General features: G+C 29.0%; 2 protein-coding genes across 4 annotated transcripts in view; one reads left to right on the top strand and one right to left on the bottom strand.

The window, feature by feature from the left end:
- The window catches only part of LOC117168460 (DNA ligase 3), a 126,821-nt gene that overhangs the window by 90,229 nt on the left and 15,220 nt on the right, over nt 1–21,372 (bottom strand). For all 3 annotated transcript variants that reach the window (XM_033354129.1, XM_033354128.1, XM_033354127.1), the window contains exons 2-3: nt 5,923–6,244; nt 4,715–5,023 (exon numbers count right to left, since the gene is read on the bottom strand). In XM_033354129.1, the coding sequence (XP_033210020.1) occupies nt 4,715–5,023; nt 5,923–6,241 (628 nt within the window). In that variant the 5' untranslated portion in view covers nt 6,242–6,244. The remainder of the gene's footprint in view (nt 1–4,714; nt 5,024–5,922; nt 6,245–21,372) is intronic.
- LOC117168462 lies at nt 1,308–20,240 on the top strand. The gene is made up of 4 exons (XM_033354130.1): nt 1,308–1,750; nt 14,572–14,747; nt 15,044–15,278; nt 18,649–20,240. Exons 2-4 carry the CDS (start codon nt 14,574–14,576, stop codon nt 18,702–18,704), a joined length of 465 nt encoding a protein of 154 aa, XP_033210021.1. The 5' UTR covers nt 1,308–1,750; nt 14,572–14,573; the 3' UTR covers nt 18,705–20,240.

Genomic DNA, 21,372 nt, shown 5'->3' with positions numbered 1-21,372 from the left:
CAATAAGAATGGCTTTTCAACCATAGAAGATGAATTTTCAGCCCCAAAGAACGAATTTTATATTCAACCAAGCAATTTAATTTTTAACAAAATGGCCGAATTTGTATACAAAAATGTGCAAATTCAATCAAAAATAGTTACATTTTCAACCAATCAGTTAAGTTTTGCACCGAAAAAGATGAATGCGTTAGAAGAATGTTGAATTTACAAACCGAAAATTAACCGAAAAGTTGAATTTTCAACTGAATAGTTGACTTTTCAACCTACAAATATGAGTTTTTGAATGAAATAGTCGAATTTCCAAATAAAAAATATTAAAAATCAACCGCAAAAAGTTACATTTTCAACTAAGTAGTTGAATTTCACATCAAAAAGAAGAGATTTTTAAAAGACAGTTGAATTTCCACACTGAAAAGGTGAATTTCCAACCAAAAATATATTTTCAACCAATAAAGATGAATTTTGAACAAACTAGTTAAATGTACAATCAAGCAGTGGAATTTCCAAACAAAAAAGACGAATTTTTCTAGAAAACAGTTGAAATTTGTAAAAAAAGGTTCATTTTCAACCAAGAAGGATGAATTTGCTATCTAAGTAGACGAATTTTCCACCAAAATAATTGTCTTTTTAATAAAATAATTACATTTTCAATAGATCAGTTAAATTGTTAACCAAAAATAATTGGAAATAGGAGGGAAAGGGGATATTTTTTTTAAAAGTGGGAGAGAGGAGATAAGAGTGTGCAGTCTGTAAATAAAATATAATATACTGCCTTCTTTTCTTACTCGATAAATATTTTTGCAGACATTTTATTGTGTGCTGTTGTTTGAATTAAAATGATCCATTATTTAGAACTTAAAGTTTTTTTTACTGAAAGTTAAACAACATTTTTGATTCACTTAAAACTTCTTAGTTTTACCCGGTCTTAAAAAATTCCCGGTCCAGTGGCCACCCCGAAAATAGTTCTTAGAGAAAAACTGAGCATTTTCTAACCATGAAAGATCAACCGACAGAGTCGAACTTCTGATCAAATCCTCATCAATCCCGCGCCATCTAATCAAAAAATAAAATTTCAATCCATCGCACCTTGGATTATTTAACCTCCGGAAAAATATTAAACGGAAGGAACAATGAGATGCAAGAGGAAAAAGTGACCAAGTTGATCATTAGGAGTCTGGTGCCAAGCCGGCTGTGGCTTTACGCGAAGGGGCTCGTCATCAGCATCAGTGATTGAATTGGTGCGGTGGGGACGCTATGTTTATAAGACACGACACTCGTCTTCTTGGGCCAATAGTCGCCAAACAGTGAATCAACCGTGTGTGTTTAAAAAGCTTCCAACTGCCTGGAATGTATATTCCTAATCATAAGTCACGTGTCTAATCAAAAGTTTTAACGTGCCTAAAATATTTTCCTTTCTTTTCAAAACAAAAACACCTGTTTTCATTAAAAACAAATTTAACTTCTCAAGTACTGGATACAAACTTCTTGGTCCATTGTGCACTTCAGTTTTGAAAGCTGACTTTTCCAAGTTTTTATTTCTTTTTCGGGTCTGTCCCTTCCCGGCTGAGATATGACTTAATGCAAAAAACGTGTTTGATCTAGAAGACTATTTAAAACCAGACAAATTTTTGATTAGTGAAAAGTTCTTGATTGATTCTTGATTGATCGACAAATAATATTCAATTGCTGAAGAAGAGGGCTACAGGATTTCCCGAATTGGGAATAGTGCAGACGTCTGAGTCTAGACAATGTGAGTATCATTCAGATTTTTCTTGTTCGATATTTTAAGGAGTCAATCATCTTCCGTTATGGTTCTTGAAAGAAGTGGGTCAGTAGGTGAAAAGCCTTGAAAATTTTCTGGCGATTCATGTTCTCTCAATGCCGGTTTACACACGTGTTCTTCATTATCAACCACTCCTCCACTCTGCAAATTTTAAGCTGGAAACTTTCCAAAGTTAAGAATGATCAGTTCTTCCGTTCAAAGAAAATGAGCGAATAAGCCGATGGGATTTTCTTACGACAACATCATTTCTGTGTGAATATTTTTCAGTCAGTAATTTTTTACGACTTTTCAATTTCGATTTCATATTTTTGCGTTCATATTATTGATTAATTTTTTTGGGTCAATTAGAATTATTTTTCGCTAAATGTATTTGTTTACTAGAGTTTTCTAATAAATTTTCAGTTACCCGTTTTCTATATTTTTTTCAGAGTTAATTGACAGATAAAACTGGAAAAATCTTCCTTGCGGCCGTGATACCCGCCAATCTCTCAAAACTCAGTCGGTTGACGAATGTTTTTATCGTATCCGATTCCGGTATCATATTAAGTCGTATTTAATGGCTGAGAAGACATTAGCGCGAAATAACAAATTTAAAAAGCAAAATCTCTCACATGACAATCAGATTTTTTAAACCCACAATAATTTTACTTAAACTAGAACTCATACTATGATCTAATAATATTAAGATAATAAATGATTAAATATATGGATCTTTCTTAACTTTAGAGAATATTATTTTCAATACCTTACCAAACATTCAATTTAAATTTCAAGAATTGCGTGACATATTGAAAATAGGGAAAAAGGCATTCTCTAAATTTCAAAACTTTGAAGCCGCCTAATCTTTCAAATTATGAAATTTAAAGAAAAATCTATTAGTCCTTCATTATGAAGAACATACAATTGTAAGTATTTGAAATTTGTAGCTTCTTGCTGAAAATTATTGATCTTTTAGGAACTAATTTTTAAGCATATTATACAACTTGGTTTTTATCAATTATAATTAAAGTGGAACTAAACAAAAAAAACTAAAAAAGGATTAGTCGTCCCGAAATTCCGGGGCTTGCCAAAACTTATAAAAAATATTTGACCTCTCATCTCGAATTTCGGGACAAAGGACACTTTGCACTAAAAAACTTCCAACTGTAATCGAAAAAGAATTTAAATTGATATAAATTATCCAGAACTAAAATTTTTAACAACTTTAAGAAGATCATAAAATACAGTTTTGTCAACTTTTACAGAAAAATCAAATTTCTTTATGTTCAATACCAATAGTTAAATGTTGAATAAATTACAATTTACTTTCTGTATTAGAAACATGAGAAAATAATAAATTTGGGAATCATCCAGGAAATGGTATACCATAAAAAAGAGATAAAAAACTTCTGACTGAATTTTTCTCGGTTTCTTAAGAAAATCTGAAAAGATTTTTGAAAATTTCGGATATGTCGAAAACATATCAAGTTAATTTCTAATAAAGTTTTTTTCTTCTGCAGGATTTGGAAATTTTTAGGAAAACTTGAATTTTCACTTTTTGGAAATCTTTAAAAGTATTTACTTATTTTTAATCTCTTTAAAGACTTCGAAAATTCCTAAATACCTTCTAAACTAACTAAATACCTTCTAAACTAACTTCAATTATTCCTTAAATTGCTTTAAAATATTCTAGATTCTTTTTTAAAATATATGAAAATATTTTTAATTGTTCAAAAATATTTTTATATATTCTGTTATAATTAATTTGTCCAAATAAAAAATCACTTTCCATTTTGACAGGAATTTTAAGAAAATATCTGCATTATTATCTTGAAAACATTCAGAGACCATGAAAAGTTTCTGCAGAATATAACAATTAAATACGAGGACGACTATGATATGTGTGAAAAAAGTTTCACATGGAAAAAGAGAAGATGTCCCATTAATGCGATTACAATGAGAACATTTTGCATAGTTACGCGAGCGCCACGTCTCGCAGTGATTCATTCTGGTTTATTCCTCTTGCATTGTCGCGGCTTGATAAAAGCGCAGATCAATGATTTACCTCATTCCATAGTAATAACAGACAATTCACGACCTAATGTCTCACAAACTTCATAACGAGGAGTCCAATCAAAACACATTAAGAAAAACATAATAAAAAATGGAAAACAAAGCAATACATCTTTTTCAGATTGTCAAGTCTCATATATTTAATAAAAAATGTATTTAATAAAACGACAATAAATTTACAACAAATTATGCAAATGCAGAGAGATGCATTACCCGTCATTTATGTCATTATTCGTTATTTAAAATAGCAAGCTCACAGATTTTGACAATTAATTTAAAAAAGAAGTCAATAAATCATACCCTTTACATTTTTATTTTAGGCGTACGTGCTTTCACTCGCAAGTTTCATAAAGATCTTTTTTTTCTCCAGACTACGGAATAAATTAATGATTAAAAATGAACAAACTTATGACAATATTAATTTTTGACCCATATAAAAAATGGCTTTTAAAGCTTCAAAAGCTTTTCTAAGACCCTATGATAAAATTTTCTTCAATAATGTAAAAAATTCAAGAACCTAAATTGTAATGATTCTTATTTGAAAAAAGGCTGATGTAATAAATTGTCCTATTACTTGAATTCTAAACCGTACTCTTGTGACGAAATGCGGTCAGTGTCCCCTTGCAAAAGAGTTACATAAAAAGAAACATTCAAGGCTCACTTTTACCGACGCTTCGGAACTTGAACTTGAAACCCACACACTCCTTGAATTCAAAACTTCTCACTCTACTTAATAATGAACTTATTTTCAACTCCGAAAATTTCCTCTGACCTACTTTCATTTCTTTTAGTGGTAATATTAAAGTACTATAAAGTGATCAAATAAATAATAAAAGGATTGATTAATCAATTGAAATTCTTAAATATATAAAAACTTACCTCCTTTGGAACCTTTGGTGAACATTTTCTTAACAATCGCAGTTTTATCAAGATAGGAACTTGCGTCTGCAATTTCGTAGCAAAGTCGTCGAAATTCACGAAACATATCATCCCTGGATGGGAATTTCTCATCTTCTGAGTTGACTGTCTTTTTTTCTTGTTTGTCCTTCGTAGTGCTCAAACTTGTCGAAGCCGAATCCTTTTTTGCAGGTTTTTCCTTCGTATTTGTTTTAAGCTCAGGCTTCACCGGAGTCTTTAACTTATTTTCTTTTGGAGATTTCTGAGGTACTTTAGCTCCCTTAAATGGTGCTGCGAATAAAGAAAAGAAGATTAGAGTTCATCGAAAGGAAGTTCATTTTTGTCTTTTATGAGAATTTTTTCCTCCTATCTCTATTCATCGAGAGAAAGTACATTGGTCCCTTAAAATATAATCATTAATTCTTACTGGCTCGAATTTTTATAACTAAATCGTAGAATTTTTAATCCGACTTTTGGATGATGATTTAAAATTTGTCAGCCTAATGTTGAATTTGTTTTATTTCAAATGCTGAAATTTTAAATATTTTAAAATTACTAGCATTAAACATTATAAATCAGTTATGTAATACATTTTATAAAAGCTTTGAAGTCAGGGAAGAAATATTGCAAGCATTATCTTTTCTCTTCATTTTTATTTGAAGTTTTTGGAGGCCATCAATCCTCTACTAATTGGACACATGTTTACAACTCAAGAGACTATGCTTTTCAAGAATAAACTATGCCCCAAAAAAAATAAATCAGAATAAAATAAAATCTAATTGAATTCATTTTTAAAATTTCTGAGTAAATTAATTCAAAAGTGCATACATTTTAGGATTCTCCATTCAGCCTCACTTCTACTTATATGAGGAAGAAATAGTATTCCAGAATATGACTGTAGCGGAATTTAAATTCATAAAACCCAAGATGCATGAGCCAGTAAATCTTGAATACTACAATTTCTAAATATTTGACAGGTTATTTCTAATGAATAAATAAGGAGACAATCACGAGCATATAAAATCAGACTCGATGGCGACTGCATCTCTTTCACCGGCATCGAGTTCTCCGACCGCATTAGAAATCTTACTACTAGTATAAATCACTCCATTTTTAAAATAAAAATCTAACCAATCAATGATTCATGATTATGATTTTTTGACAATTAAATTATTTTAAAAATTACTTACAATCCTTTTCGAATTCCCCAAGCTTCTTAAGGACGAGGTCCTTGTCTTCTTGTTCAAGTTGATCCCAGCCACTTATGTCTTCCTCAGGATCATCAATTCTTTTTGTCGTCGCTCTTTGTTTTGCAAAAACATCAAATATGCAAGTCACATGGTGCCAACATTTCATTGTACCATCGCCGAAGGGATTTCTCATAATTTTTGCAATTCGCACATTGTCCTTGTCTATCGGACATTTGCATTTTTTGCATTTCGCCCGTCCAGTTTTCGCTCTCTCGACTGCAAACGGCTTCTCTTCTTTCTCTTGCTCGTCCTCCGACATTATCTGCAATCAAAAATTAAATTAAAATTAAAAGAGGATCCCAAGGGAAATAGGATCGGTTAAGAATAAAATAATGAAATTAATAAACTCAATTTTGAAACTATTTAGCATTTCGTATATATTTCTCATGCCTCAAGCCATCATTCTAAATTAAGCATTCAATTAATAATTCATAAGATCAAGGCAGATAAAAATAATGCGATTGTAATCAAAACTAGTTTCAATAAAAAACAGTTATGATTTAATGAATTTGTAATATAAATCAAGAAACTAGTACAAACTTAATTAATACTAGATTCAACCAAATTGAACTACTGGATCAATAATAGTTTTGAATTAACAATCTTTCTATAAACATTTTCAAGTGCGTAGACACCTTTTATGTAAATTTATAGAGAATGCTAAGCATTTATGTCTTCACGAAGCTTAAATAAAAAAGTGTTACAGAAATAGAGAAAGAGTTTTTAAAAGAAAATTCACTTGAAATTAACGCTTATTTCAATTCTCAAGTATTATTTCCAGATTAGTTATGAAATAGACTTTTCCCTTTCTTTGATATTATATCCGGCGAAAGAAAATTGATCTGTTTCATGGTAAATTTATTAGGAAGATATTACAGTTTCTAGAAATCATTTTTCGAACATAAAAAAAAGCTTGAGATTTTGAAATTAAAAAAAAAACACTTTTAATTCTTAACGTTTTAGAGTTCAAAGGCTTTCATTGTAGGGTCATTCTTCCAATTTTAAAATGAGAAAATGCTTTGTTTTCAATTTTAATTTAAAGGATTTTTAATTGAAAGAATGTAAAAATTCGAGTAAACTTTTATATTTTAATGTTTAAACTCGAAGGATTCGATGAATTTATAGTCCTTTTTTATAGAATGCCCAGTGTTAACCTCAAGTTTCTTAAATTTTGAAGAATCTTTTGATTCGAATAGTTTTAGGTTTTGGATATGAACTCTATAACTAACTCATTCCGTAACTTCAATTGAATTAATTATAAATTATTTTGATATTTCATATTGGAATACATGTTAGCATTCCTAAATTAATAACTTTAAATTTGCTTGTCTTGCTCTTAATCGTGAATGAAAAAAAAATCAAGATTGTAATTGAAAAAGAGGAATCGCACAAATTTTGTTTAAAAACCAAACAATACGGAAAAATCAGAGAGCCGATCTGTGCAGCCTGGAATAAATATTTAAAACAATTTAAGGATCTGAAAAGAAATATTATTTTTAAGAAAAGTCCTAATATTTAAATTAATGTATAAATCCATTATTAATAACGAATTGGAAAAAAGTTAAATAATTTACATTGGTCATTTTTCCGCAAACTGGTAAAAAATCAGTCCGTTACTGATGATATATACCCGGACAGCCCCGTGCAAAATAATCGAATAAAATCCAACTTTAAACCAAAAAATTCCTTCGAAATGTTAGGCAATAACCATCCTAAGCCTGTGACAAGATATAAAAAATTTTAAATAACAAAGAGTTGGCGCATATGATAACCGAGGGCTGGCTTATCATGAACTGGGGATTTATTAAGCTGATTTCATGAGCGACCAATAAAAAGTCGTGACCTCCACTCGTGTCGGATTTCCAATTGGCTTACGACGATTAGTTAAAAAACAATAATTATTGTCTTCAGCTAATTTTAAGTGTGTTCTCATCATCATCAAGGAATGTGCCTTTAACTACGCAGCTCAAACGAGTGAACAAACAAAGTTTTATATTTCTCTTAAGATTAATTCCACAGATGAAGAAACCATTTTTTAAACTGATATTGGTCATGCCCATTGATAGGGATAATGCCCATTAACTGATTCCTAATTCATTTATAACATTTTTCCAAATATCAGAAAAGTGAGAAAGCTTCTTTTTCGAAATCGAGTCCATGAAAAATTCTCCTTTAGTCCTCTATCTAGAAGCACAAATTAATTATTTGTGTTTCTTTTGAAAGGTTTATAATTACCAAGTATTAGATTTATACAAAATGGGAAAAAAATTAAATTCGTTCTTCAAATAAAAACAAAATTGGAAGACATTGACAGTAGATTAATCGCCGCACCGGTCTGACTAAGTACTGGTTTGAACTACTTGCGATATAGCTAGTCTCAATATTTTAAATTTTCGAGCAAAGAAATAAAATTATTGAGAATTTGTTTCACGACTTTTACGAGTGCACTTTATCTCGAAAAGATATAACTTGCTTTTATTTCCAACTAGTAGTAATTAATTATAAAAATGTATTCGAAGAGAGGGTCTTAAGTCCACGTCTTCATATCAAGAAGAGTGGAAGCATTTCTGATCGTAATAAAAAATCCAAGCAGTGATTTAAAAAATATTATTATTAAAGAAATATTGTTATCATTCAATTATTTTTCTACAATTAGGGGAGACCGCCCTACAGTAAATATCATTAATTTAAAATACTAATGTATGTAAAATAATTAATTTATGGTAATTAATATCAGGGACATGATACGTGGTAATACATTAAAATAAAAATGGATGATTTGACTTATATTTGTGTTTATAACTAATTATTATCTTCTGTAGGGTAGTCTTCCAGATCATAAAATATTTTTTATTCAACATTTTTTTTTAAACCAATCAGCTTTTTTCCTTTTTCTTTCTTGTAAGACAATAAAAATCATGACGTTTGAAATTTACTTGTAGGAATTTTACTTCAATTTACTCCAAGAAATGGATATTCATAGAAACGAATACCATATTTTATTGCATCTGCGAATAATCCATGAAAGTGTAGATTCGATCAGATTCACGTTTGTGTAAGAATTTATGTGGCTTTCGTCCATTTTACTAAAAATGATAAAATATTTGTAATATAATCGACTTTATACTGAAAAATCTATTGCAAACTCGAGATAAACTACAATTCCCAACTTGCATAAAATCCAGTTTGACAATTCCATAGGAAAAAGACAACGAATTTAGCTTTTAGAAAACTTTCAAGAATGGAAAACCGTAATGAAAAATCGAGAGAAATACCTTTCAATAACAAAGACTATCGAATAAATTAATCTATATTTGAGGAAAGATGTTTTCGACCAGAAGAGAGCAAAACGAAAAAAAAATATTGTAAAATAGAAGCGTCTAGGGAAATTATTCAAAATACTTAAAGGTTCTTTTTAGAGATTACAGGAAAATTTTATATTCTTTGATAGGAACTAGAAAATTCAGTGTTAATCAATGAAGTTCAGCAATACGACCAAAGTAATTTAAAAAAATTTTTTTAAGTTTTTGATCTTCAACAAGCATTCAGAAGTATCAAAATATAAAATTTGTAATTATTGTGAAACAAATCTTTAATTATTACAAAAAAGCAACAATCTTCAAATGCTTCTAGACGTCCAAGACTCAATTTAAAAAAATTTTCAATTGCTTTCGTAAACTAATAGATGTCCGAATTGATGGCCATCACTGTTTTTTATTAATGTGTTCCTACCCATAAAGAAATGTTTTACCGGGACCAAACATAATTATTTTATTAATATTTTTTATTTATCGAAAAGCATTTTCAGTTTTCCAAAAAAAGTTTTTTTCTTGAACCACCCTACTAGAATAATGGCACTGAATAAGGAGACATCGAAAGGGGCAAAACAAGAAAAATATGAGGGATGACCTAATATCATTTGTAAAGAAAGATTAAAAACGCTGGAGATTTGATGCACATAATACGTAGGCGGTAAGGTGGATAGGTAGAAATCCACCCTTGCGATAGGATTCTACAGGTGGTAGGAGAATGAGTGAGTGGTGGAAGCTCTTGGGGGTATAATAGAGAAACCAACAGCCCTCTTTGCTCACTCTCCGAACACTCAGCATTCCAAAAACGAACACCAACAATCGTTTCCTTATCTTTCGAAATCGTCTTCGTCGAAAGATTTTCAAGTGTTTTCATTACGTTTATAATTATCCATTAATTATTTTCTATTCAATAAGCAATACAGGGATATCCGACACAAAAACCCCAGACAATTGTCTTTTTCAAAAAGGTAGGAATCTCAAAAAGAGAATTTGCCAAATAGATTCAATTCCTTCTTGGAATTTTATACCCTTTTTCAAATGAAAATTTGTTTATTCATTTTTGTGCATTTGATTTGCATAAATTTTTCAAGTTCTTCTAATATTTACAATATTTAATGGAAATTGTTTTCTCTAGATTCAAATAAAGGAAAAGGTCTATTGTGTTTCGAGCTATCAATATGAAAAAACACTGTAATATTTTTAAAAATTCAAAAACTAAAAGAACTCATGAAAATATTTTTTTTTATTGAGCCAGAAACATTTATATTAAAAACTTAGGAGAGTTATTATTTCTATATTTATTATTAACCATTATCAAACAAAGTGCGACGAATTCGAACAGTGGTTTTTTTAAATCTGTAAAATAGTGTCAACTGGTGTGATTGAGTGGAAACGGCAGGTTTGTTTCATATTTATTTATACTGCTGTGTGAAACGATGCCCATTACTTGTTAAAAGATGGAAAAACTCGTTAGAGGACAACAGGTAAATTTTATTTAAACATTAAAGATTAAACTTGAAACATTTTATCATGTTAGAAACACAAATAAACTCGAGTTCATAATAAATTAGATTTTTTTACTGCGGAATAATGTTTAAGTTTAAAGTCAAAATTTTCCTGAATGATTCTTCAAATACAAAAAAATACTTTAGAGGTCACCTAGTTTTCTTTTGACATCAATTCTAAATTTACTAAACCAAAAATTTCAAGACCGAAAGTGAATGAATGCGCAAGAAATTTTCTCTGGGATTTGTCGCAAGTAAATTGGTGAAATTAACGAAAAATGTTCTGAGATACGGAGTAATCTACAGCTCGAAGATTGATGATAAGTAAGGAAATCACCATTTTTATCTGTGACACTGACCAAATAAGACTCATTAGAAGTAAATTGACTGAACTTACAGCAAAACGATCAGTATCACTAATTTTCGGAAATAGCACCATCTCTCTAAATTACTAAACTAAGATTGTTAATATTTAATTTAAAGACCATTTAAAGATATCTTAAGGTTTTATGGAATTAATCATGCAAATCAATTACGAATGTACCATAACTCTCGAGTGAATATGCTAAATTATCTAAACACCAGACGAATAAATCAATAATTATATGAATTAACCAAGGAACTAATTTAAAAAGTATTTCGCACATGTGCCAATTTATTGCTACCAAGTGAAAGCTTTGAAAGGGTTTGTAAGATTAGTTAAATCCCCTTTTAAAGGGCTTGAAAGGGACTTCCTTCTCATTACAATAAAAACACAAACAAAAATAAACAAAATATCTTTTGTCTGCGAGAAATTCAGCTCGAATTTATGGAAGATACAAATTTCTTGATGCACAATTTGAAAATTGAATATTTTTAACAACTTAGTTTAAAGACGCTAATTTAAGATTACTGTAATTTTTCAATTAAGTTTGCAACTGACTAATTTTTTAAGATTCAAAATTTAATTCATTAATTTTAAAAGTTTCTAATTAGAAAGTATATAACTCGCAACGTTGATAGAAATTCCTAACTACTGAACGCTGAAAATAAGTGTTTTTTTTTTGTTGACATAAATCACATTTTTAATTTACAAAAATCTATACAATAACTTTGAATGCCACTTGATACTACATGATACAATTTTTATTACAGAAGTTGCCCTTCTTTAGAATTTCTATAATTTCAATTTAAGATTATAGTTTTAAATGCCAAATTCTAAAACAGTTTAAATATTTGGTTTTAGTTTTCTTCATTTTTCTAGGTATTTAATTAAAAAATTTCACAACATTGTAGTTTGAAATTCAAGTGTTAAAAACGTTAGTCCAAATTCACTATTAAATCTTTCAAAATCACGAAATTCACTTCAACTAAAACTTGAAATTTAAACGCTTTACATTAGAAATATTTAAATTTAAACTTCTTCCTATAAAAACTGTCAAATTTTAAAAATATTAGCCTGAAATTTTTTAACATTGAGGGCTTCTGATTTAGAAATTTTTTAACGTAAAATATTGTCAATTTCCCAATAGATCAATTCAATTCCAAACATATGCCCTTTTTCAAAACTTTATCTGATCTACAATTGTTTGATTTGGAACGTTTTCAATTCAAAATCATTCAATACATTTTTTTCAAACGCTTTTAGTTCGAAATTATTATATAAAGTTATTGTTTCAAACATTTTTTTAACTTTTAATAGTTAAGAAATTGTTTTATTTAGAGACGTGAAGACGTGCTTCGCCCGCCTGTATTTATTGCTAGTAACTTCAATAAATATAGATGGCAATAAAAAAGTATACTGAGACGGTCAATTTTAATTCTAAAATTATAGATTTTATTTATAAAAGTAAAATAAAATATTAAAGAAAATAGTGGAAAGTTTTATTTATATATGCTTCATATCTTTCCAGAATTGGAACCCACGGCAATAATCAGTCACGATCTGCTAATTAGGGCACATTAAATAGAAAACCTAACTATTTTCAATAATTAATTATATTATACGAAAGTTAAATCACACTATCTAACAATCATATGAATTCAAATTTCAAAATGCGACACCAATTTAATTTCGTTAAAAATTATATGTTATTTTAATTAACCAAGAATAATAAATGAAAATTTACATGTGCAAAAATTTAATTAAGATATTTTGAGAAAATATGCAGAATAATTTGAAATTATAAGGTCATCGTGGATTATCCCTTTACCGATAATAGCCAATCTTGGCATGCATGAGATGAAACGATTCTCTAATTTCAATCGAGAAGAAGAAAATATTTTCATAACGATATAAGCCGAAATGAATACATGCAGAGTTAAAAGTTTTCTAAATTCTGAAACAGAATCACGCACTTAGGATTAAGGTTCGAATAATCCTGCTCATGTAGACAAGATTTGAACTACACGTGTAATCAAGTTCATCAACAATTTATCCAACTTCTCTCGCCAGAAAAAAAAAACTGAGTCAAAGACGCTTAAATCGAGACTGAATGATGATGGATCATTTTCTTATTTTCTGAAATAAAACAATGAAAATAAAAAGTGGAATAATTTAGGGAGCAGATATATTTACAATTTTCTTGAAATAATACTCAATTTAATACTGGATATTTTTTTATTTAATACTTAATGGACGGCCACTTTAATCTTTGAAAATAAATTGCAGTTCATTCTCCAGTTTATTTTACTCGTTTAAAATTGTTTCAATAATTAAAACAAAGTGCAGTTATTTGATATGTTATCAACTATTTCAAACATCATGCTTGCTTGCATTTATTAATTTATGTAGCTAGAGGTGATTATTTCGTTTCTTCGATTTTTGTATCGATATAAAAGAAAATGTTTACTTTCTTTATTATTTTTAAAAATGATACCAGGCCCACTTACATATGAAACAGTTTTCATATATTTTTAAACAAGTGAAATTATGTCTACTTGATTAAAAAAAAAAAATCTGAAAAAGGAAACAAAATTATCAAAAGCTTTCGATTTCGAAACAAATTCAAATTGCAAGATATGTATTTCCGAAGAGAAAACGAAACTTAAGAATCCTTACTTTTTATTTTTGAATCTAAATAAGAAATTTAAAAAGAGTTTCACTTGGTATAACAACAAAGAGAATTAAAATTATCTTTGTTTTTAAATACTGAAACACAAACATTCTCATTCCATATTGTAAATTTGTTGTTTTCCTGAGTTTTGAAAAATAAACGAAATTGGAAGAGACAATAGTTTTTTTTTGAATAAAACAAAAAGTTAAAAGGGCTTATTTTTTAATTGGAAATATTACGATAAGAAATTTTCATAACTTTGCTTTTGTGTAGAATACATTTTTTCCAATTACTATACACCATTTTTCTTTGTAAATATGACATGAGAACAAATAATTTGTGAATAATAAATTATAAAGGCTTGGAGATTTTGAAATTGTTTTTTGTTTAACTTTCATTTGTGTTTAAAAATGGTATGAATTTTAAAAAGTTTCAGTGATTACATTCTCAATCACTTTATCAATTCTAAAGTTCGGTTCATTTATATATTTTCATTTCACTTCGACAACCTTCTTGAAAGATTTTACTAATTTTTTATCCAATAATAATTATTATTTTGAAATACATTTTTTAATTATTGACCAAACTTTTTTGGCCATTTGCTGATTTATTAGCTCCCAGTAGCAATTCTCAAAATGTATTTCCCGGAAAATAATACTGATTTTTCTCGGAATCAGTACTGTGAAAATGAAATTTTTTTATCGAAACTAACTTGATTATTTTTCAATGTTGTTTTAGTGATGATAAACTACAAGGGAATGAAGGGAAGAATTTACGAAAATAGGACGGGCCTGTGTCTCCTGGCACTTTTGGTGTCCTTTTTTCTTGACAGTCAACTAGTCATTGCAGAACCGGAACCAGCTGTACCTGGCATGATTTACACAGACAGTTTCATTGAAGATCCAGAAGAAATGGTAAATTTAGTACCTATGTATTCTGAACAATTTTTGTAGTCTTAATATTTCAACCAGAATTTAAACTCTAAAGTCTAAAGTTATATTAGAATGACCTCGTCATTTAACAATTCACAATCAAAATTCTAATGGACAGAAAAAAAATCCAGAGTCTGTCTCTTTAGTATAAAAATTAAAAACATATGAACTTAAAATAAATTAAGAAAATAGAATAAAAAAATTTTTTCAATGATCGATGCGACGTGGGACTTTGGTGAAAAATAAAGATTAAAAGGCTAATGAAGTTTCTTTTTAAGATTCTTCTCAATAGATTGAGGAGTATAGTGAGGCGTAAACAGGAAACAATAGAGCAGGAAAGAGAACTGACGGAAGAGCAAATCGCCATTCAGGCGATACTCGATGCAAAAGCTCAAAGCCAAAGAGGCCCACATACGTTACCGGAAGACTTTTCCATTGAGGACTCTGAGACACTTCCTGTTCCAAGTGCCATATTTAACCACGGACCTCAACACACAGGAAAACGAACCAGCTGTAAGTATTTTCTTCCTACTACTTTCTCTCAACAACAACAAAAATATACAAAGTAAAAAGACCTCTAATAAAAGTGGATATGACCCTCTAAAATTAGCTGCCACAAGAAATTTACTTAAAGTATTCAATACAATTCCGGACTTTAAAATTAAAGATGCCCTAAAAACAGGGGATATAGACTAATTTGTTAAGAAAATAGAAGAATATTAGTTGAATAAATTCTTCTGAATAAAATTAATATTAGTACCATGTTGAACTCAATATAAAAAGCTTTAAATTCCTAAAATTTCAAGCCGAAATATATCACATTTTCAACGAAATAATTGAATTGTCAACAAAAAAATGTTTTCTGCCAAAATAAGTGCAGTTGTAATCCACAAGGATGAATTAAAAACACACTGTTGAATTTACGGCTTAAAAGAGGACTTTAACAAAATAGTTGAATTTTCAACGAAAGAAAGATAAGTTTTCAACCAAAATCGAATCGCAAAATTTTCAGTTAAAAAATTAATTTTCAAAAAAAAAAGAATTTTCAAACAAAGGCCAATTTTCAACAAAATGGTTTAATCCTCGGTCATAAAGATGAATTTTCAACACAAAACAAATTAATTTTCTAACCAAAAAGATTTAATTTTCAACCAGAAAAGATTAACTTTCACCAAATTACATTAATTTTCAACAAAATATTTGAATTTAAAACTGAAAAGAATGAATTTTTAGCTAAGAAAGATACATTTTCAACCATAAATGGAATAGTTAAATTTTAAGTAAAAAAATTAATTTTCAGTCAAAGAGATAAATCTTCAACTTAAAAAATTAATGTTTAACAAAACTGTTAAACTTTTATCCCATTTAGTTGAATTTTTGACCAAAAAAGATGACTTTAAAAAAATTGCATTTTCAACAAAATAATTAAATTTTCATCCAAATAGTAGAATTTTTAACGAACTTTTCAACAAAAAAAAACTAAATTATAACCAAAAATAGTTGCATTTTATTATTGGGTTCCAAAGTTGTGAAAACAGGGGAAAAAGAGGAATTATTAAAAAAAGGGGGAAAAAGAAGAATAGAAGAAAGAGTGTGAAGTCTGAAATTGTATTGGCTCGAAATATAATATGGAAGGAAATCAGAATTTCTCTCAGAAATATACTCCACAAGGCTGACACTGGATGCCTTATAAAGGTACATTTTAAAATTTAGAATAGTATCGAAAGATGCGAGAATGGATATGAAAACAGGATAAGCATTTGTCGAGCCCACGAGAAAATGAACGAGTAAACATGAAGCGATACATCAATGCCTTAAAGATAGAATTTTTCGGAGCGTTGCCATAATTTCTACTCAAAAGAGAGCACTGGCTTTGCAACGACATATTTAATCTTTATAACTACAAACCACATTCTCAATGCAATCTTCAATTTTCTACATCTCAAAATTATGTTGGAAGGGAAAATTGTTAGATTCTAAAGAATTACGTAAACCGTTGAAAATCCTTCAACTTCCACCCCAAAGGTAGTTGGCACGTTTCCCACTTTGGAATCGTCAACCATTAATTCTGCTTATGTAGACGTCGACTTTTAAGCAAACTTCCAGTTTCTATAAATCCCATTTGCGACACGATTTTTTAAATCCAAACTATAAATAGTTTCAGATGAATATTTGAGAGATAAGGATGAAAGAAATGAAAGAAAAGGAGGCCCAAAGTAATAAATGCATATATTTTTCGTATCTTCTATGCTGAAAAGGGCATCGATTTCCAATTGCGCAAATCAGTGATGTTCTGAGAATCATTACTGCAACAAGCTTAATAGTTGGCAAGTAGGAAACGTTAGAAGCAATTGCTCCAATTGACTTTTCCAACACCTTTTATCTTGACGTCAGGATCTCAGATCAATTTGACTCTTTTGTTTCACAAATAAAGAGGATGCAGAGCACAACTTTGATGTTTCGATTCTCTCCATCGAATTAATATAAAGTCACTCAAACTGGCGCCAGAGAGCCATTTGCAACAAAATAGTTTAACTTTCGATAGAAGAGTTGAGTTTCCAAGCTAAAAAGTCGAAACTTTCCCGAAACATTTGACTTCTAAATCCAGAAAGATCAATTTTGAAGAAAAAAGGTGCTTGTCAACCAAAAGAGATACTGATAGATTTATTGAATTTTTGGTGCTAAAGAACAGTTTTTCACCTACATCTGCCTTACTAGTTAACATTAGATAACAGTCAAAAAATGAATTTTTAACTAAATACTTCAGTTTGTAACAAAAAATTCAACTGAATAATTACATTAAAAAATAAACAGTTGAATTTTCAAGGAAAAGAGTTTAATTTTCAACAAAAAAGTTGAATTTTTAACCTCATAATCCTATTTTTGAAGAAAAAATATTCAACTTAAAGCAAAAAGAGTTGCACTTTCAATCAAAAAAAGGTGACTTTTCAACAAAATAAAAAAAATATTTAACCAAATAGTAGAACTTTAAACTAAATGATATGTATTCTGAACCAAAAATTGAATAGCAGATGTTTCAATTTAAAAAATTAACTTCGAACCAAAAAATATATATTTTCAACAAAAAAGTATGACTTCTTACCAAAAGATGAATTTTCTCCCTAAGAAAATGAATATTTAACAAAACAGTCAAATTTTCTACCAAAAAAGGATAATTTTTCAATAAAACGATGGAATTTTAAACCAAATAATAAAGTTTTTAATCAAAACAGATTGCTTCTGAACCACAAACAAAATTATAAACATTTCCATTTTAAATATTTAACATTCAACCGAAAAAGATAAGTTTTCCATTTAAAAGGGTAAATGTTCTATCCAAAAAGACGAATATGCAACGAAACAGTTGAGATTTCGACAAATAGTACAATATTCACCAAAAGAGATTAATTCTTAACCAAAAATATATTAATAGGATTTCCAGTTCAAAAAAGTTAGCATTAAGCCAAAAAGATTACTTTTCAACAAAATAGTTGAACTATCCACAAAATAATGTAATTTTCTACAAAATAGTTGAGTTTTGAAGCAGAAAAAAACAACATTTTTTATAAGAAAGATGAATTTTTAACCAAAGAAGATGACTTTTTTGCCAAAAATAGTGGGAGTTCCTTATCAGGTTCTATTAATTCAGTTTGCATTCAAGCGGAATATAAGAAAGGAATATAAGGGAAAGCAAGAGAAAGAGTGTGAAGTCTGTAGGAGTCTAAAAAACAACATTGTATCCGAAATTTGATTTCAATCGAGGATATACAATTTTTCCAATTCAATTTCTGCTTGTGGCAGCCAACTTCTTAATTAAAACTATAATTGATGTCCTTTCAAGAATGACAGTATAAATATTAGACAACTTTTTCATCTGTTTCAGATATGACGCTCTGTCACTTCAAGATCTGCAATATGGGTCGGAAACGACAACCATAAAAAATAGCTGCGTTGAAATCTCAGAGACGGAGATGATTTCTGCCCAATGTATTCATTTTCGACTTACGAGAGTCACTTCAAGCGAAGTTCAAGATCACAAAGAAAGCACGTGAATCAATTTTTAAGAAATTTCAATAAAGAACCAAATTTACAAAGCCGAATAAACCAAACATGCAGAAGACAAATCACAAGAATTTAGTTGTGACTCCAAACGCCAGTCTCCGAATTTTGCAAAAATTTTCTTCACTAATTACAACCTAATTGAGTTCACTTCATTTAGTTATGTTTTTCAAAAACTCCAATGTCTTAAATTGACGCCCGTTTTATGGAATACTGGGAATATTCAAAAATTCAACTTGCATCTAAAATCAAAGAGAAATCAATTTGTGGACTTGAGATTAGTTCGAGTTATTTAGAACAAACGGAACTAAAGACCCTGGGAAAAATCGATTAAAAAAGGCTTTTTTAAATTAAAAATTGTTTTTGATTAACTATTTCTTCTGATAATAGTTAATCTCATATGGTCTTCATCTTCTGGTTCTGATATAAACATGAATTAAATATCAATTTTCGAAAGTCAACTCGAAATCTTATTTAACCATTTATGTTATTTTTTGTTTTGTTTAACAACGTGTGGATGTCCAATAAAATTGATCTAATTTATGGAATTTGGAAGAGTTTAAAATAGAGTGTAAAATGTCAAGAGGAAACGAAAAAGTGAATCTTGACAATACTGAATTTAGTATTTTACAGTATACCGAAAAAGTGAGGAGCTTGATCTCCAGATTTTTCGAAACTGGGCAGTGTTCGAAAACTCGAGATTGATAGCTTATCTCTCGAATTTCTATTTATTCTCTACAGTAGTTTCAGAGGGTGCAATGGCAGGGTCCAAGAATCACAGATATCACTATTAGTAGATTATACTAAAGAGCTATCAGTTTTTGGGACAAGGTATTTAAAATAAACATTATCACGTGGGACGCAAGGTTCAAGTAACCTTGAGACTATGGACGAGGCACAAATGTGCGGACATGATGTTTTAGAAAAGTCTAAATACATGCGAAAAACTAGACTGAATAAACGAGAGTGTGGGAGAATTTTGTGAGTGAATGAGAGAAAAAATGATGTACCAGAAGTTCTGAACGTTCAAATGAGCGAAATATTTTTTGAGATTTCTATATTACCCATCAATATTGTTCCAACTGCAATTTAAATTATGCAGTATAATTCTTTTCCAATAATAAATTAGTTTCAATATAAATGAACAAACATTTTAACGCTTTTCCTGGTTTGCAAAGTCATCAGCACAAAATTTCGTTCATTTGAACGTTCAGAACTTTAACCACATACAAAATGACGAGTTTGATTGCCAGCATCCTTCGCTATATTGTTTAATCTATTAAGTCGCTATAGTGTGATTCCGTCGCCCTTTTATTACAAATTTCTATTTATTTAATTTCGAATATACTTTCAACTCTGCGATTTCCCCTTCCACCCTTCCCATTCTCACGAATTTTTTTTATAAATTTTCAATTTGCAAGATCAGAAAACTGAAGAATATTTTTATAATACTTGAATATTATATTTATTTGTTAAGTTTTAAATATTTATTGAGTAAAGAAGTTTTCCAATTCCCAACTTTTGAATGATGTTTACCAAATTTAAATGAAATTTTTGTTTGTTTAAAGATTGTATACTTTACTCTTTGTGGAAATTCATTAAAAGTCCTGAATCAATTGAAAACTCCTTTCCTTTTCCTCAAACGTATTGACTATTGTTAATTATTTTTTATGAGTATAAATATATAAATACGCTTCTTGCATTGAGTAAATTATATAAATAATCTATCGAAACGTACTTACAAGGAGAGAAAGTATGAACTTATGCGACAAATATTGAACCCCTGTCCTGTACCTGTGCAATTGTTACCTAAGTGTACATTAAAGAATGTCAATAAGGAAAAACTAGGAATATATATAAAGCATCCCGCCTCGACTATATTGTTTAGCAGCACGTGTATTTAAACTTTTCAAATTGAAATATAATTTATATTATTATTATGAAAATAATTTTGAACAGAAAAGTATTAAATACACCTGATTTTAAGAAAAATTCGGTGGCCAGAACATACTTTTAAAATAATAAAATAAATGTTATTATTTAAAAACTCTTGTTTTTCTATAAAATAAAAAACAAAGATTAAATTATATATTATGTTAATATTTATCTGAACTGCGTTTTATAATTATTTATGAAACACATTTTATGCCAAATTTATGTAAAACTCGTATGTAAAAATAAATTATTGAATACAGGATTTAAACAGAAAAACAATTATTTTACCTAAGTAGCGTATTCTTATTACATTTGTGTAGGACGTAAAATTACAAAATTAAGAATAAATCGTACACAGCCAAGTATTGGTAATAGTGGTTTATAAATTATAATTCTCTTAGAATTTATAGTATAAAAATCGAAAATTTAAAAACTTTACATTAATGTGATTCCAATCAGTTATATATTGAGCGATCCATGTTATTAAGCACCCAGTATTTCATCTGATTTTATAATTTCAAACGGATACTCATGGAAATTGTACAATTTTCAAATTAAATAATTTTTATTCGAAACCACTATTTTATGAGCCTGAACCTATAACGCCCCCCCC

Source organism: Belonocnema kinseyi, chromosome 2 (assembly GCF_010883055.1).
Source record: "Belonocnema kinseyi isolate 2016_QV_RU_SX_M_011 chromosome 2, B_treatae_v1, whole genome shotgun sequence".
Taxonomy (NCBI): Eukaryota; Metazoa; Arthropoda; class Insecta; order Hymenoptera; family Cynipidae; genus Belonocnema; species Belonocnema kinseyi.
This window is presented reverse-complemented; position numbering and strand designations above follow the sequence as displayed.

Coding starts and splice junctions, on each gene's coding strand:
- LOC117168462 (XM_033354130.1), top strand. CDS start 14,574: ATGATAAACTACAAGGGAATGAAGGGAAGAATTTACGAAAATAGGACG. Junction 14,748..15,043: donor TTGAAGATCCAGAAGAAATG/GTAAATTTAGTA, acceptor TTTCTTTTTAAG/ATTCTTCTCAATAGATTGAG. Junction 15,279..18,648: donor CACAGGAAAACGAACCAGCT/GTAAGTATTTTC, acceptor CATCTGTTTCAG/ATATGACGCTCTGTCACTTC.